The sequence below is a fragment of the Camelina sativa genome, chromosome 12 (genome assembly GCF_030686135.1).
Source record: "Camelina sativa cultivar CO46 ecotype springtype chromosome 12, ASM3068613v1".
Lineage (NCBI taxonomy): Eukaryota > Viridiplantae > Streptophyta > Magnoliopsida > Brassicales > Brassicaceae > Camelina > Camelina sativa.
In genome coordinates this window covers 11,948,608-11,967,314 of record NC_141891.1, presented here as the reverse complement: position 1 = coordinate 11,967,314, position 18,707 = coordinate 11,948,608, and the positions used below count along the sequence as shown (strand labels likewise).

The window sequence follows — 18,707 nt, the reverse complement described above, 5'->3', positions numbered from 1 at the left end:
GGAAGACTTGAAAAGTTAGAAGCATCAAAGATGACAAAATAAATGAGTTCACAAAACTCCAATGTACAAACGATATATTTTCATTTTAGTGCGTAATACAAAAGTTGTAATTAACGCGTCTCTCTGATTTTGATGGTTGTTGGAAAAAATAATTGATAGTATTTCAGAATGTCTAGTCAATTTTTCCCCATTCCCATGATCATTTTTGTTGGTATCTAGACAACAAACCAAACAATACTATACTGACTATAAACTTTTTTTTTTTTTTTATCAACACTATACTGACTAAAAACAAAAATACAAAATGAAAGGATCTTATTAGAGCCTACAATTTATTTAAGTAAAAATTGAAACGAATTGACAAACAAAAAAGTCGCAAAAGACTGTATCGAAGCTTCGTTATAAAACAATGTACGTATAGGTTCATTAATTAAAGGTCTTCTCCTTCAACTTTTCTTGCCTCATATCATCATCATCCACTAGTCCCACAAACCCAATTGGATTATATTACCCTACCCGACCAATGAATGCTACGACCATTGACTTAAAACATCGAACACATATTAAAAAAAGAGAAAGTAAATGAAACAAAATCAAAATGTTCTAGACCAAAACTGTGTCCGTTTTCATCTATGAATCTCTAGTATTTGCTTCTTTTGATTAGTATAATTGTATAAACGTTTCAATCGGTTAAGTAATTCGTAACTAATACTAGTGATAAACTAATAAAGTAACTCTTAAATTATAAATAACGGAGATTAGTTTGAGTTAATTATTGAAGAAAAACTTTTACCGTAATAATTAACCTTGTAATAAATGTCAAAAACTTCAAATACTATAGTGACTCAAATGAACGTAAATAAATGCAATGAAACTGAATTAAATTACAGATACATTTGAGTTTTTTTTTGTTTATAAAATAAATATGTGTATTTATGGAGTATTTTAAATGGGAAATTTGGAATATTTAATTTTTTTTTTAATCATGGTATTGTTAAAAGAACTGTTTTCTTTGTTACATTTAGGAGAGCTTCAAGGCGGGTTGGACGATTTACGTAGAACCTTTCTTTTTTGTTTTGTTATAAAACGAAATCTCTGTAATCACACTAATCATCCCCTAATCCCCCACTAATATCTTTTGTTATATAACGAACAAAAAATAATAGTAATAAAAACGACATATCTTCTCGCTACGGTTATAAATAAACCAAGATAAGTGCAAAGAACAGAGGAACACACGTCTCGAGACCCAAGAAAGAGAAAAGATCTCACTTTTAGACAAGATGCTCACGACACATCCTCCACGAACCTTTGTCTCTGTCCCTCTCTTCTACTGCTTCTTCCTCCTCTTCTTCTCTCTCCCTCTCTCATCTCTCTCTCAATCGAACTCCGTCTACAACTCATTCCTCAAGTGTTTCTCCGAGAAGACGAAATCACCGCAATCCCAAATCACCGACAATGTCTTCTCACAGAGCAGCCCTGCTTTCTCCTCCGTCCTCCGCGCTTACATCCGCAATGCGAGGTTCAACACTTCTTCTACTCCAAAACCCACGATCATCGTCACTCCTCGCTCCGAGAGCCACGTCAGCGCCGCCGTCCTCTGCTCAAAAACTCTAAATTTTCTCCTTAAAATCCGTAGCGGCGGCCACGATTACGATGGTCTCTCTTACATCTCCGATAAACCCTTTTTCATCCTCGACATGTCGAACCTCCGAGACGTCTCCGTCGACATCGCCGCGAACTCGGCTTGGATCTCCGCCGGAGCCACTCTCGGCGAAGTTTACTATCGGATTTGGGAGAAAAGCAGAGTCCATGGCTTCCCCGCCGGAGTTTGTCCCACGGTTGGTGTTGGTGGTCATGTAAGCGGCGGTGGTTACGGTAACATGGTGAGAAATTTTGGATTAACTGTAGATTACATCGAGGACGCGAAGATCGTAGATGTAAACGGTCGGGTTTTGGATCGGAAAGCCATGGGTGAGGATCTTTTCTGGGCTATCTCCGGTGGAGGAGGAGGTAGCTTCGGCGTCGTTTTGGGATACAAGGTCAAGCTCGTTCCTGTACCATCGACCGTTACTGTTTTTAGAGTGGAGCAGTACATGAACTCAGGAGCTGTGGATATGGTTTCCAAATGGCAATCCGTGGCTCCCAAGACGGATCCGAATCTGTTTATGAGGATGCTGATTCAACCCGTGACGAGGAACAAGGTGAAGACAGTAAGAGCTTCTGTGGTTGCTCTGTTTTTAGGCAGAGCAGACGAAGTTGTTACGTTGCTTGCTAAGGAGTTTCCTGAATTGGGTTTGAAGAAGGAGAACTGTACGGAGATGACTTGGTTTCAGTCTGCTTTATGGTGGGATAACCGTCTTAACGCGACTCAGGTTGATCCTAAAGTGTTTCTTGATCGGAATCTTGATTCGTCTAGTTTCGGGAAGAGGAAGTCTGATTATGTAGCGACTGCGATTCCCAAGAAAGGGATTGAGTCTCTGTTCAAGAGGATGATTGAATTAGGGAAGATCGGGCTTGTGTTCAATCCCTATGGCGGTAAGATGGCTGAGGTTGCGGTTACCGCGACGCCGTTTCCGCATAGAAAGAAGCTTTTCAAGATTCAGTACTCTGTGAACTGGAAAGAAAACTCTCCGGAGATAGAGAAGGGTTACTTGAATCAGGCTAAAGTGCTTTACAGATTCATGACCGGTTTTGTGAGCAAGAAGCCTAGGAGTGCTTACTTGAATTACAGGGATGTGGACATTGGTGTGAACGATCACGGGAAGAATAGTTACAAGGAAGGGAAGGTTTATGGAAAGAAGTATTTTGGAGTGAACTTTGATCGATTAGTGAAGATTAAAACCGCGGTTGATCCAGGGAATTTCTTCAGGAATGAACAGAGTATACCTACCTTGCCAAGTAAGGCATAAAAAGATCACTTATCATTTGATATATAAACATTGGTTTTACTTTAATGTAACGTCATAGTGAAGCAATATAGAATATATGGTTTTGGATATTGTAGATTGTATAGTTTCTTTGTTCATGGAACTCTACAACAAGCGTATGTAATAAGTCAAAGTTCTGGTTAATTCCAAACCAGTGATTGTTTGAAAATTGCTCCCTGCTATTCAAGTTTAAGGCGATAATTGTGGAAACTGTATGGTTTGGTTTGGAGTAGTTTACGATGATTCTTTCTTGTGACCTGCAATTTTGTGTAATGAAATGATAATGTTGACTTTTGGACCTGATTTGGTCGCAGATGCAACGGGAACGTTGTTGCCAGCGCCGGGAACGGCAAGACGGTGGTCACGGGCTGGAAGAGCCACCGTAGCTGCCACGGTGATCTTACACGTCTTCTAGAATATTGAGATTGCTTCTTTTCTTTTGTGTTTTGTTTTAGTTGAGTGATGATATCTCTTCATAAGATGAACAGAGCCTCACTCTTTTCAGATCTTTATCTGAAGTTGAATGAATTTTTAAAGATTCAAAAACTTCGTGAGAACAGATCATACAGTGGAAGTGTTTTTATTTTTACAGCTACAGTAAAGTGTTACGAGTGGTTTGAATAAACTTTTTGATTTTTCTTTTCTTTGGTCAACAACTATGTTACGAAGAATCAGCTCAAATGAACTCGTGGCACTCGTGGCGCCAAATTATCTGCCTTGATATTAACACTAAGAAAGACTAAAGATAAAGAAAAAGAAGAGAAATTTCCCCTATCAATCTTCATTTCCTCCATATGTATTCTAAAAGCTGGTCACTCAGAGGATGAAGACACCATCCTCACCAAATCAGAGCAGTTGATAAGAAATACTATGTCTTGAACACCGACTCTCAACATACACTTGATCGCCCAGACTACTACTTCCACTTCAGTGTGCAGACATAAGAGACTTCATCGAAGATTAGATGCTCCCATGGTCGTTGCACCTCCATTTGGTGACACGCAGAACTATCCTGTACCTGCATATTGATTGTTTTCTTTCCAAGAACCATTCACAAAACACTGATATACCAATAAGCTAATACCCGACAAAGCATGATGATCCACACTTTTTGATTTAATTGTTATATGCTTTTTATGTTTTTTTTTTTAATGTAACTTTTATGTTAACTTATTTATCCAATATTCACGCATATTTACGTGGATTGGTAAGATAAACATAGCCTTGAAGATTTTGCCATAAAATGAAGAACAATGAAAAATTTAATCAAAATATTAAGATAAATTATTTTAGGAATTAACCAATATTTTCAAAACCGGACCGGACCGGCGGTCGAACTACGTTAACCCGTGAACCGGCAGCATACCTGGGTTGGATTTATATTAAAACCCAAAAAAATTGAACCGGTAAAAAACCATATCAACCCTCCAAAAACCCAAAAACCGGTGAACCATTGAACCAGATAAAACCGGGTTCTAACTTTTTTTGTAAAAACGAGTGCAATTAATTACCTTTCTAGTTTTATTCTTAGCAGTAGTAGGGTTTCTTAAGATAAAAATTTCCGTAATTGAACTTTTTACTTTTCAGACTAGTTTGTTTTCTTTCTAGTTTGAAATCTCTGCAACTCACACCACAAATTTTCAAAATCAAGGTAATTTTATTGAAACCAATTATTTTTATAATAAAAGATGTTTGATCAGTGCATGTTTTGGTAATCAATTTGGTGTCCATTTTTTTCCCTAGTGTACATAATGGAAGAGAATGATTGCTAAAATATTTTATTGGTAATGGTTAGTTTGTTACATTTTGAGTTTATTACTTAAAAAAAAGACATTATGATTATTGAAGTATTTTATTTGGTATAACCACTTATATCATAGTTGTAATCATTGAAAAAAAAATAGAAAACATATCCTTACCTATTATTTATAAAAATATCATCAAAATCAATTGAACCTGGTTGACCCCTGTCGAACCATATTGACTCATGACCCAAAAGCTTTCGCGGTTCAGTTACCGGTCCGGTTTTAAAAATATTGGAATTAACCAAGTACATATCTTCAAAAAAGTTTTCAGATTTTAGGAAATGTGTTAATTTGCGGATATACATGATTTGTCATATAAAAATTAAATTTGTTTCTATATTTAAATGGAAATTTAGTTCACGAAAAAGCAATGAAATTTGTGAAATCAAATCAAGATAAAGAAGATAAATCTAATTTGATGATTTAGGCCTAATTTGATACTTTCCTCTGCAGTTCCTAATCACTACGACCTTTTGAGTCTTTGACAAATGTTGACCATTGATTAAAATAACTCAAAATTAAACAACCCACATAACAAAACTATAATATTATGCCATTGTGATTAATAATATATACCCAAAACAGTATGTCTAGATATTGTCAAAATTAAATTGATTACATGAAAAAAAAAAAAACATTTATCTCCACTGATCAGCAGTTATAAAAGTACAGACAGAACAGAGAAGCAGCAACGAATCTCTCTCTCTCTCACTACAAGGATGATTAAAGAACAAACCTTTGTCTCTGTCCTTTGTGTTGTCCTCTTCCTCGTATCTCTCCCTTTCTCCACGTTCGCTGCACCTCCGTCGTCTGACTCAATCTACGAATCATTCGTTCAATGTTTCTCCGACAAGACGAAATCCCCACAAACACAAATCACTGACAACGTCTTCTCTCACAGCAACCCTTCTTATACCTCCGTACTCCGTGCTTACATCCGCAATGCGAGATTCAACACTTCCTCTACTCCCAAACCCACGATCATCGTCACACCTCGCTCCGAGAGCCACGTCAGCGCCGCCGTCGTTTGCTCAAAAACCCAAAATTTCCTCGTCAAAATCCGAAGTGGCGGCCATGATTACGAAGGTCTATCTTACATCTCTGACAAACCCTTTTTCATCCTCGACATGTCGAATCTCCGAGACGTCACCGTCAATATCGCCGATCAATCGGCGTGGATCTCCGCCGGAGCGACTCTAGGAGAAGTTTATCACGGAATTTGGGAGAAAAGCAAAGTTCATGGCTTTCCCGCCGGAGTTTGTCCCACGGTTGGTGTCGGTGGTCATATAAGCGGCGCTGGTTACGGTAATATGGTGAGGAAATTTGGGTTATCTGTGGATTACGTTGAGGATGCTAAGATCGTTGACGTCAAAGGTCAGATTTTGGACCGGAAAGCCATGGGTGAGGATCTTTTCTGGGCTATCTCCGGTGGAGGAGGAGCTAGCTTCGGCGTTGTTTTGGGATACAAGGTCAAGCTTGTTCCTGTACCAAAAACTGTTACGGTGTTTAGAGTGGAGCAGTATATGGATTCAGGAGCTGTGGATATGGTTTATAAATGGCAATCCGTGGGTCCGAAGACAGATCCGAGTCTGTTTATGAGGATGTTGATTCAACCCGTGACGAGGAAGAAGGTGAAGACTGTGAGAGCTTCTGTGGTTGCTCTGTTCTTAGGCAGAGCAGACGAAGTTGTTGCGTTGCTTCGTAAGGAGTTTCCTGAATTGGGATTGAAGAAGAAGGATTGTCAGGAGATGACATGGATTCAATCTGTTTTATGGTGGGATAACAATGAGAATGCAACTAAGACTAATCCTAAGGTGCTTCTTGATCGGGAACTCGATACTGCGAGTTTTGGGAAGAGGAAGTCTGATTATGTAGCGACTGCGATTCCAAAGAAAGGGATTGAGTCTCTGTTCAAGAAGATGATCGAGTTAGGGAAAATAGGGCTTGTTTTTAACCCCTATGGTGGGAAAATGGCTGAGGTTGCGGTTGACGCGACGCCGTTTCCGCATAGAAAGAAGCTTTTCAAGATTCAGTACTCTGTGAACTGGAAAGAAAACTCTCCGGAGATAGAGAAGGGCTACTTGAACCAGGCTAAAGTGCTTTACAGATTCATGACCGGTTTTGTGAGCAAGAAGCCTAGGAGTGCTTACTTGAACTACCGGGATGTGGATATCGGTGTGAACGATCACGGGAAGAATAGTTACAAGGAAGGGAAGGTGTATGGAAAGAAGTATTTTGGAGTGAACTTTGATCGATTAGTGAAGATTAAAACTGCGGTTGATCCAGAGAATTTCTTCAGGAATGAACAGAGTATACCTACCTTGCCAAGTAAGGCATAAAAAGATCTTAAAATTGAAAACAATGTTAAATATATAAAATACTTTATGAATTAAAATATAGAATCAAACTCTTACGACACATGAGATATAACAACATTTGATATTGGTGGGAGAGGAGGAGAAAATGATTACTTATAAGATGATAGTCCAAATTAGATAATGAAGATGAATCTTTAAAAATAAGAACAATGTAAAATATATATCATGTAATCTCTAAACTTAAAAATTTAGCATTTAATTTTTACAATGATATATATATATATATATATATATACCATACAACAAAAATAAGAAATCGAAAACAAATAAAAAACGAAAAATGATTTGAGGTATTGTGGAAGAGAATAAAAGAATGTGGAAATGAAAAAGTAAAATAATGTCAATATGAAAGAACGAGAGTATGCTTATTTATATGATAAGAATTGATGGAAGTTACATTTAGAATTCTGAGAGTTACAATTATAATTTATTGTGTTTAAATAAAATTGAGTGGTGGAATATGATTAATGCATAAATTTTTTTATTTTTAGTTTTTTTTAATTATTTCTTTTTTTTAACTCATATAACTTTATTAATGATAGAGATGTTCTTCACAATGTAGTAGGGGAAATAAAAAGTTATGTGCATGACGATAATAATAGAGAGGAGAATTTCTGGTGAGTCTTGTTTTGGCCAGCATGTCTGCACATTTGTTGTTTTTCCTCGGTATCCAATTGTAGGTGATCATGTCAAAATGTTTGCTCCATTTTCTGACTTCACAGATCCAGTTATACGCCGCAAAGTTGAGACCCTTGTTGTTGAGGAGGTTAGTAAGTTCTTGATTGTCTCCTTCCATATGAATTTGTGTTATTCCCAGATTACTTGCATGTTGCATTGCGAAAACCATTGATTGAAGTTCACTTTCCAATGGACTGTTTGTGATAGCTCCTATTGCTTGGCCAGATTCAATGTATGATCCACTACTGTCTCGAAGAAGATGATTGAATTGGGAAAAATAGGGCTTGTTTATTTTAGTTATAATTTTATTTTAATATGTGAATTGAAATGATAGAGGGCCAACCATGGTTGCGTTGCACAAGACGGTGCCGCCTCACCTCGAGTTCCTTTCTTCGTAGTCAAATCAGATGACACTCGACTGAAAGGAGAGGAGACCTTGGGATAAGTTGCTAAAACAAAGGGGAGATTAAATGTTGAAACAACCCGATCCTTTTTTTAAAAATAATTAAATACAATATATAATTAAGCATTCCATAGTACTTAATTAAACAAACCAGCCCACACACACTAACAACCAATAATAAACCAACATCCAATTACATGCACAGCGGAAACATATCAATAATACAAAACCAATACAATAACATTTCTAACCATTCTATCCAGCAACCTAACATAACACTAACCAAGGTTCCAACAACATTTCCAATAAATCTAATAACACACAAACGAGACCCTAGATCATCCTCCTCCTCATCGCCATGATTCCACGTCACATACCTACACACCACAAACAACAATTGAGATGCGTAAGTATTATCACAAATACTTAGTGAGGCAATCCTCCCATCTACTAGGCTATACACACAAGCAACTGAGATTCCAATGCTTAACAAACCACAAACAAACATAACAAACCACGAAAAACTCGATACTGCAAGTTTCGGGAAGAGGAAGTCTGATTATGTAGCGACTGCGATTCCAAAGAAAGGGATTGAGTCTCTGTTCAAGAAGATGATCGAGTTAGGGAAAATAGGGCTTGTTTTTAACCCCTATGGTGGGAAAATGGCTGAGGTTCCGGTTACCGCGACGCCGTTTCCTCACCGTAAGAAGCTTTTCAAGATTCAGTACTCTGTGAACTGGAAAGAAAACTCTCCGGAGATAGAGAAGGGTTACTTAAACCAGGCTAAAGTGCTTTACAGATTCATGACCGGTTTTGTGAGCAAGAAGCCTAGGAGTGCTTACTTGAACTACCGGGATGTGGATATCGGTGTGAACGATCACGGGAAAAATAGTTACAAGGAAGGGAAGGTGTATGGAAAGAAGTATTTTGGAGTGAACTTTGATCGATTAGTGAAGATTAAAACTGCGGTTGATCCAGGGAATTTCTTCAGGAATGAACAGAGTATACCTACCTTGCCAAGTAAGGCATAAAAAGATCTTAAATATATATAATACTTTCTGAATTAAAATATAGAATTAAACTCTTACAACACATGAGATATAATAACATTTGATATTGGTAGGAGAGGAGGAGAAAATGATTACTTATAAGATGATAATCTAAATTAGATAATGAAGATGAATCTTTAAAAATAAGAACAATGTAAAATATATATCATGTAATCTCTAAAATTAAAATTTAGCATTTAAATTTTACAATGATATTTTTTTTTGTAACCCATACAACAAAAATAAGAAATCGAAAACAAAAAAAAAACGAAAAATGATTTGAGGTATTGTGGAAGAGAATGAGAGAAATGGCACTACAAGAAAGCATGCCATTTGCGACACCCGTAATGGTTGCTCAATGGTCGCAAAAAAGGGTTTTGCGACCACTTAGCAACTATTTGTGATGGTCGCTAAAAAACGGTCGCAAAATTTTTTGGTCGCAACATGGTCGCTTATTTGCGACTGATTTAAGACTCGTTAATATAGTCGTATATTAGCGACGTTTGTGTGACCGTATATGGTAGTTGCAGTTTCCGACTAAACTGCAACCAACTCTATTTGGGGACTTTTTGTGACTATTTATGTAATTTGGATATGGTCACAAAGTGGTCACATTGTTTGAAATGGTTTGGTCACAAAGTAGTTACATTTTTTAAATTGGTTTGGTCACAAATTAGTCACGGTTTAGCAATCCTAAATCTGATTAATTTCGGATTTTGAAATGATATTAATCAAAAGTAATAATGATTTAAGGTACTAATCATGCAAATTTATCATCCTAAACAAAAAGATCATCCAAAAAGTATTCAAAAGCAAAACAAGTTCATTAAAAAAAAAAGGGAATTGCAACAAGTTCAGTTGGAAGCAGTATTAGAGGAAGGGGAATTGGCAGCTGGACTAGAGACTGGTGTGGTGCCTGGTGTGGTTCCTCCGCCAGTGAGTTGTGCATTGGTTGCAGGTGCGGTAGCTGGATGGGTGGTTGGAGGTGTGGATGATTCAGGAGGAGAAACCATAAAAGCTTCAAACTCAGGATTTTTTTCTTCATATAGAGGAGAAGCCTCTTCAGTTCAGCTTGAGACTCTCGGTGTTCCTGATCACGTCGTGCATTCTCAGCCTCGTGTTCAGAAATCTTGCGCCGAAGTTCATCTTGAAGCTCCCCAAGAGTTGTTGGAGAAGCACTTGTGTAACTCTCTGTCCTTTTCCTTTTCTTTAGTGTCTCCACAAGTGATCCAAGTCCAAATGGGTTGCCTTTGTGGTATGTATGAGTACACTAAACCAAGAGATAAACATTCAGTAATCATCACAGACTAAATGGAACATGATTTAAAAAAAAAAAAACAGAAACGAATTTACCTGAAGGAAGATTTCATTTCTTTCATCACGGGAAAGATTATGATGTGTTGAACTCTCTGAACCATCTGGACCATCTTCCTCTGTTTCAGCTTGTCTCTCTTCTATGGTCCTATCATATGTCTCAGCAACTTGTTTGGCTTTTTGATCCACAAATATTCCATCCGGACGAGTGTGTGTTTTAAGAAACACTTCCACCAGTGACACAGGACGCCCCAACTCTTCCTCCTACAATGATAGTGAAACATATTAAATCATGTAAATATCAGAGAAACATGGAAATATCAGAAAAAATTTGAGCTAAATTCGATAAAAGAGAAGTCTTACCATCTCTTGATGAATTTGCACAAATGATTTCTGACCAGCTAAGTGTTTGTGCACTCCAAGACCTCCACGATCAGAGTTTCTGCACTGTGAAGCATTCTCACTCTTCTCAATTGCATCAGGGGTCTTCCAATATTCCACCATAACAAGCCATAATTTTTCACCAATCCATGGTGGTTGTACACCACTCCTCCTAGCTTGACTGACAATTCCTTTCATTCTTTTCTTGGCTATCTTCAAGAAACCTGCTTTAACGAGCTCAGTAATGCCGATATTCCAATTGTACTTCCGCTACAATAACACAAAACATAGTTAGCAACAATACCAAAACATAGTTAGCAACAATAACATAAATAAAGAGTAAACCTTACCGCAAATATCATGAAATATCGCTCTTGAATGTTGACTGGAGTAACCTTCCAACTGTAGTAAGGCCCATCAAACTTTCTCCTCAATATTCCATAAATCGCTCGAGACAGCTGACCTTTCTGCCGGTTAAACCTGTTACATAAAATGAATAAGTCTACTACTAAATATGGACTTGAAACAATTGAAACAAACAATTGAATATAAAACAATCGACACTTAAAGCAACAACTATACTTATTGAACATCAAACAACAACTAGAACTATTGACACTTAAAGCAACAACTACAAACTTAGACTTATTGAATATCAAACACTTAAAGCAAGAACTACACTTATAGACTTATAGACACTTATAGTTTATACGATAGACTTATAGACTTATACCATAGACACTTATACCATAGAACTACACTTATAGACTTACAGACACTTTATACCATAGCGTTTCAAGAAAATACAAGCAACCGAGTAATCAACAATTACAACCGAGTAATCAACAACTACAACCGAGTAGCAAAGGAAAGAGTTTCATACCATAGCGTTTCGACGCCAGGGATAGGATGCTCAGACAAGAGTGGTAGATGTTCTCGGCCTGGAAGTCTTAGCAAACCATCCAAAAGCTCTTGGTAGTAATCGACATTTGGATTTTGTTGCTCTTGGTTTCCTTCTTCGCCATTATCTTCCTCTTCATGATTAGGGTTTTGTTGCGGTTGATCAGGAGGCAGTTGCTCTGGTTGAAGAGGAGGCGGTTGATGAGGAGGCGGCAGATGAGGAGGCAGTTGGTGAGGATTTGTCCTCTGCGGTTGATGAGGAGGCAGTTGGTGAGGATTTGTCCTCCGCGGTGGATTTGTACCCGGCGGTGTAAGTTCCCTCCGCGGTTCAGGATCTTCCCTTGACGGTGGATGGGTACTTGGTGATGGACTCGTTATCGGCGCTGGATTTGTCGTCAGCGGAAACTGAGAAGGTCGACTTTGGTGTGAATGGCTTGCCGACTGCGTCGCAAACTGTGTACGTTGAGAGGGGTTCGACGAATGAGAAGACAAACTGTTACTCGAATTAAAGATTCGGACACCTGTGGCGGTTCTGGCACCGTGACTTCTGGAAGAAGTCTTACCCTTAGGAGGCATTAGATCGAATGAGAGGAAAGAGACGATTGGGAGATTGAGAGAAGGATAGGATTGAGAGGTTTGAGAGAAGGAGAGGATTGAGAGGTTTTAGAGAAGGAGAGGATTGAGAGAAGGAGAGGATTGAGAGGTTTGAGAGAAGGAGAGTTGAGAGGTTTTCTCTCGAAAACCCTAGATCGAAATGAAAAAGAAGGAAGAAGTGTTTAATCGTTTAATGGGTTTGCCTAGTTAATAACGAAACTAGGTCGCACTTTAGTCGCAAACCAGTCGCAACCAAAATAATTGGGTGAAAAAAAACGCCAAAATTAATTAGATTAATAAGTGGTGGGAAGATATACCGCCAAAACAAAATAGCAAATCAGTCGCAAGTTAGTCGCAAAGTGTTACTCTTTTGTGACTATATGTTTTTAGTTGCAACCCAAAAGCTTGATTTACACACATTAATAGCTAATTTGCAACATAAATCACTCATATAAGTAGTAAATAGTAGATACAATAAAGTACTTGTAATAGTAATATTTAGTTAAACAATGTTTATATTACTTAGTTTTGATTTTTCTTCATTGGAACACATTCTTATAAAAGAACATGTAACACTTAGGATAAATTTGAGAAAGTTTAACACTTATGGATGTTTAGTTTATAGTCATTGAAATTTAATACTTTGAGAAAGTTGTTATTGACAAAGTGAGCAAAACAAAGTATAAACTTCAACCTAAACATGTAGATGAATCTCAAATGTGAAATTTCAAAATAAAAAATATAGAGAGTGGCTAAACAGTCTTAAAAGAGTAGCAAAATCAGGTGTTAGTCGCAAAGTCTTCAGATATATGTCACAATATAGTCGCAAAACTAGTCTCAAATTAGTAGCAAAAGAGTGACAAAAGATTTCAGTCGTAACATTGTGGCAAAAGGGTCGCAATGTGTGACTATTTTAATACTACCTTATTAAAGTCACAAAATAAAAATCTTGAGTTCTACACATTATGAACAATATAAATCACTAAGGAGAACTCATAGTAGATACAATAAAGTACTTGTAATAGTAATATTTAGTTAAACAATGTTTATATTACTTAGTTTTGATTTTTCTTCATTGGAACACATTCTTATAAAAGAACATGTAACACTTAGGATAAATTTGAGAAAGTTTAACACTTATGGATGTTTAGTTTATAGTCATTGAAATTTAATACTTTGATAAAGTTATTATTGACAAAGTGAGCAAAACAAAGTATAAACTTCAACCTAAACATGTAGATGAATCTCAAATGTGAAATTTCAAAATAAAAAATATAGAGAGTGGCTAAACAGTCTTAAAAGAGTAGCTAAATCAGGTGTTAGTCGCAAAGTCTTCAGATATATGTCACAATATAGTCGCAATTTGTGACTACTTTGTTACGTGGTAGGAGTAAAAAATGTGGACGCAAATAAGTCCTCAATATGCGACTTTTTTGCGACTATTCTTACCGACTATAGAGCGGGTCACAGAATAGTCGCAAAATTGTGACCATTATGAGACGAATTTGTTTTCGACGCAAAATCGTCCTAATGTAGTCGCTTATTTGAAACCCTTTTATGACGTTTATGTTTTGTCGTTAATAAGCGACGTTTTTCTCTCCAATTTTCTTGTAGTCGCTTAATCGTCACAAATTAGTCTCAAAAGTGTCGCTATAATTTGCGACTGAATATGTAGTCACAAACTGTAGTCCCAAAATGCATGTTTTCTTGTAGTGTGGAAGAGAATAAGAGAATGTGAAAATGAGAAAGTAAAATAATGTCAATATGAAAGAATAAGAGTATGCTTATTTATATGATAAGAATAGATGGAAGTTTCATTTAGAATTATGAGAGTTACAATTATAATTTATTGTTTTTAAATAAAATTGAGTGGTGGAATACGATTAATGCATAATTTATTTTATTTTTAGTGATAATTTTATTTTAATGTGTGAATTAAAAGTATTGTGTTAATTGGGTCTTAAATATTGTTTAAAGTAATTAAACAATTAGAAAGCAAATAAAAGAAATAAAATAAATAAAAAACATTAAATGAAAATCAATCAATAATGAGAGACCAAAATCTTACTTTTATGTATATGATTATTTTAGGGATTAACCAGGTACACATCTTCAAAAAACTTTTCAAATTTTAGAAAATGTGTTAATTTGCAGTGATTTGTCATACAAATTAAATTTGTTTCTGTATTTAAATGGAAATTTAGTTCACTTTAAAGCAATGAAATTGTGAAATCAAATCAAGATAAAGAAGATAATCTAATTTGATTTGATTTGATTTAGACCTAATTTGATACTTTCTTCTGCAGTTCCTAATCACTACGACCTTTGAGTCTTTGACAAATGTTGACTATTGATTAAAATAACTCAAAACTAAGTTTTAACTCGCGGTACATCGCAGAAATATATTTTTGTAATTAAAAATTTCAAATAAAATTATGTTTATTTTTGGTAGTATTTCATATGTCATATAACAGTTATACATTATTAATTAATTTTGGATGAAAATGTGGTTTTTTCTAGTTTGGAATATATATTGGGTTTTGGTTGAAATATTTAACATTTATAATTTGAGTTTTACTATTTTAGTTTTGCAAATAAATTTATGAAAGTCAAGAAAATTTATAATATGTATTTCAAGATAAGTATTTGGATAAAAGTATTTAATTGTATTTCCTATTTAAACATTCCAATTATTTTTGGGTCAGTTTTGAAAGTACGTTTATAGTTAGGTATTGTAAATGGACCATAATCTTAATATACATTAATTTTCAGAGAATCTAATATCAATATTCTAGGATCAAACCAATCTAAGTGAGTTAATGAAATTTTAAATTTATATTAATGTTGATCCAAACCAGTCCCGCTATATTTTTTTTTCCACAAAAGAAATATATTGATTGAACTTAGTCATTACAGAGAGAGTTGATTAGCCAAAGAGGCTTTAATACATAATTAGTGTAATATGGAAATTCAACACAACCAAATTTTGCTAAAACATGTGTCACACTATTACATTCCCTCTTTGTAAAGGTAAAAGAAAATTGGTCTAATTTGGAAGCCCATGTCCCACTATATAATAACCTTGTAATGTAATATTTCTTTTTTATTTTAAAATTTTGAAATATTATATGGTATAATTAAACGGTTTGACTAAGAATTGAATTAAACATATACAAATTTTTAAATTTGAATGCTTGTAAATTTTGTTTCGCACTCACTTATATATTTACAAATATTTCTATAAAACTTTTATACAAATATTTATATTAACTGCAAAATAAAATTTATATAAAAATTATCCCGCAGTATACCATTGTAGGATAATGATTAAGATTAAGAATTATAATTGTTACAAAAAAATAAAATCAATACCCAATTGAAATCAACATTACTTAGGATTAAGAATTAGTATAATCATTACAAAAATAAAAAGAATTAAACTGAATATAATCTGATAAAAAGAAACATAAGCATAACAAAAAACCCAAAAAAAAACTAATGCTTCTCTTGTATTCATTGTCTTGTTCGCATATAGTTTATCCAAACTGGACCATTTTGTCCAAAAAAAAAAAAAAAAAAAAAATACAAATTGGACCATTTTTAAAAAATCAAAAATGAGAGAAATAATGTTTTTTAATGGTTGACAAAAAAAAATGTTTTTTAATGATAAGAAAATATGAACTCTATATTGTTACGATGATAAAAATAGTTGTTCCATTTACAGGTTATTTATAGAGGTAATCATCGTTAGGAGAATAAATTTTGGTGAGCAACTTAGGAATCTTGAAAATCTCGATTAGATATTTAATGTTTAATTTAGTTTCCATTTAGTTTTGTATGTTTTAATACCATATATATTGTTAGTGATAGCATTAAAAGATCAAATTTGTTACTTAGGTATTGTTTCCTATTTTAATAAATTGTTGATTTAATTTTTGATTCAATGATCTGAAGATTGGTTCCATTTAGGATTTATAAGTAGAATGAATAATTGTTACAATTGTTTTAGGGAAGTTTAGGATTTTGGTTCTTAATATGATAATTTCAATTTTTATATAAAAAAATAAAGGAAAACAGAATATTGTTATAATTAAAGATATTTTAGGAATTACCGGTTTTAGTTATAGTTTTTTTTTCTGTAATTTTTTCAGGATTAATATTGTAAATAAGTTTTTAAATAAGTAAAATTAAAAGGTAGAACACAAAATATGTGTACATGTATATATAGATTAAACAACCCACAAAACAAAACTAAAACTATACTGTATTATTATGCCATTGTGATTAAAATTTAATAATATATACCCAAAAAAGTAATGTATAGATATTGTCATATTGTAATTCTTAAAATGATTAAAGGAAAAAAAAAACATTATCTCCACTGATTAGCGGTTATAAAAGTACAGACAGAACAGAGAAGCAGCAATGAATCTCTCTCTCTCTCTCATTACAAGGATGATGATGATTAAAGAACAAACCTTTGTCTCTGTCCTTTTTTGTGTCATCTTCCTCGTATCTCTCCCTTTGTCCATGTTCGCTGCACCTCCGTCGTCTGACTCAATCTACGAATCTTTCGTTCAATGTTTTTCCGACAAGACGAAATCCCCACAAACCCAAATCACTGACAATGTCTTCTCTCAAACAAACCCTTCTTACTCCTCTGTCCTCCGTGCTTACATCCGCAATGCGAGATTCAACACTTCCTCTACTCCCAAACCCACGATCATCGTCACCCCTCGCTCCGAGAGCCACGTCAGCGCCGCCGTCGTTTGCTCAAAAACCCTAAATTTCCTCGTCAAAATCCGAAGCGGCGGCCATGACTACGATGGTCTCTCATACATCTCCGATAAACCCTTTTTCATCCTCGACATGTCGAATCTTCGTGACGTCACCGTCGATATCGCCGATCAATCGGCGTGGATCTCCGCCGGAGCCACTCTCGGAGAGGTTTACCACGGGATTTGGCAGAAAAGCAAAGTTCATGGCTTTCCCGCCGGAGTTTGTCCCACGGTTGGTGTCGGTGGGCATATCAGCGGCGCTGGTTACGGTAACATGGTGAGAAAATTTGGATTATCTGTGGATTACGTTGAGGATGCTAAGATCGTAGATGTCAAAGGTCAGATTTTGGACCGGAAAGCGATGGGTGAGGATCTTTTCTGGGCGATCTGCGGCGGCGGAGGAGGTAGCTTCGGAGTTGTATTGGGATACAAGGTCAAGCTTGTTCCTGTACCAGAAACTGTTACGGTGTTTAGAGTGGAGCAGTATATGGATTCAGGAGCTGTGGATATGGTTTACAAATGGCAATCCGTGGGTCCGAAGACAGATCAGAGACTGTTTATGAGGATGTTGATTCAACCCGTGACGAGGAAGAAGGTGAAGACTGTGAGAGCCTCTGTGGTTGCTCTGTTCTTAGGCAGAGCAGACGAAGTTGTTGCGTTGCTTGCTAAGGAGTTTCCTGAATTGGGATTGAAGAAGGAGAGTTGTCAGGAGATGACTTGGATTCAATCTGTTTTATGGTGGGATAACGATGAGAATGCAACTAAGACTAATCCTAAGGTGCTTCTTGATCGGGAACTCGATACTGCGAGTTTCGGGAAGAGGAAATCGGATTATGTTGCGAGTGAGATTCCTAGAGATGGGATTGAGTCTTTGTTCAAGAAGATGATCGAGTTAGGGAAAATAGGGCTTGTTTTTAACCCGTATGGTGGGAAAATGGCTGAGGTTGCGGTTAACGCGACACCGTTTCCGCATCGAAACAAGCTTTTCAAGATTCAGTACTCGGTGAACTGGAAAGAAAACTCTCCGGCGATAGAGAAGGGATTCTTGAATCAGGCTAAGGTTCTTTACAGTTTCATGACCGAGTTTGTGAGCAAGAACCCTAGAAACGCTTACTTGAACTACCGGGATGTAGATATCGGTGTGAACGATCATGGTGCTAATAGTTACAAGGAAGGAGAGGTGTATGGAAGGAAGTACTTTGGAGAGAACTTTGATCGATTAGTGAAGATTAAAACCGCTGTTGATCCAGAGAATTTCTATAGGAATGAACAGAGTATACCTACCTTGCCTAGTAAGGCACAGTGATGAAAAACATTTAGCTTTTTTATATTAATTAATGAAATGAAAACGTTTGATTTTTTAATAAGCCAATAATGTTTAGTGATGAAGAATATGATTTGGAATATTGTATATTGTATTCACGGAACTCTATTATAAGATTCTTTGTTCATGATGTGAAAAGCTTTTAAAAGGGGGTTGGTGGTATTGATGATAAA

General features: G+C 35.8%; 2 protein-coding genes and 2 pseudogenes across 5 annotated transcripts; all 4 read left to right on the top strand.

Annotated features, from left to right (window-relative positions):
* The first annotated feature begins 1,112 nt into the window (after window positions 1–1,112).
* Window positions 1,113–3,571, top strand: LOC104731475 (berberine bridge enzyme-like 19). Its single transcript, XM_010450854.3, has 2 exons — window positions 1,113–2,901; window positions 3,245–3,571. Exons 1-2 carry the CDS (start codon window positions 1,284–1,286, stop codon window positions 3,343–3,345), a joined length of 1,719 nt encoding a protein of 572 aa, XP_010449156.1. The 5' UTR covers window positions 1,113–1,283; the 3' UTR covers window positions 3,346–3,571.
* Window positions 3,572–5,340: 1,769 nt separating this feature from the next.
* Window positions 5,341–8,069, top strand: LOC104731474 (berberine bridge enzyme-like 21). 3 transcript variants are annotated; one of them, XM_087478972.1, is made up of 3 exons: window positions 5,364–7,063; window positions 7,676–7,730; window positions 7,836–8,069. In XM_087478972.1, coding segments are annotated over exons 1-3 (1,665 nt in total). In that variant the 5' UTR covers window positions 5,364–5,454; the 3' UTR covers window positions 7,837–8,069. The 3 variants fall into 3 exon arrangements, with proteins under 3 accessions (XP_087335099.1, XP_087335098.1, XP_087335097.1); XM_087478971.1 differs by having other exon boundaries at window positions 7,676–7,841; XM_087478973.1 differs by lacking the exons at window positions 7,676–7,730; window positions 7,836–8,069 and having other exon boundaries at window positions 5,341–7,153.
* Window positions 8,070–8,573: 504 nt separating this feature from the next.
* Window positions 8,574–9,322, top strand: LOC109128163 (berberine bridge enzyme-like 19 pseudogene; annotated as a pseudogene).
* Window positions 9,323–16,762: 7,440 nt separating this feature from the next.
* On the top strand, window positions 16,763–18,664 carry LOC104731473 (berberine bridge enzyme-like 21 pseudogene; annotated as a pseudogene). The gene has a single exon (XR_015574829.1). The product of XR_015574829.1 is annotated as a berberine bridge enzyme-like 21 pseudogene (transcript).
* Window positions 18,665–18,707: the final 43 nt, after the last annotated feature.

Coding starts and splice junctions, on each gene's coding strand:
- LOC104731474 (XM_087478971.1), top strand. CDS start 5,455: ATGATTAAAGAACAAACCTTTGTCTCTGTCCTTTGTGTTGTCCTCTTC. Junction 7,064..7,675: donor GAGTATACCTACCTTGCCAA/GTAAGGCATAAA, acceptor TTCACAATGTAG/TAGGGGAAATAAAAAGTTAT.
- LOC104731475 (XM_010450854.3), top strand. CDS start 1,284: ATGCTCACGACACATCCTCCACGAACCTTTGTCTCTGTCCCTCTCTTC. Junction 2,902..3,244: donor GAGTATACCTACCTTGCCAA/GTAAGGCATAAA, acceptor ATTTGGTCGCAG/ATGCAACGGGAACGTTGTTG.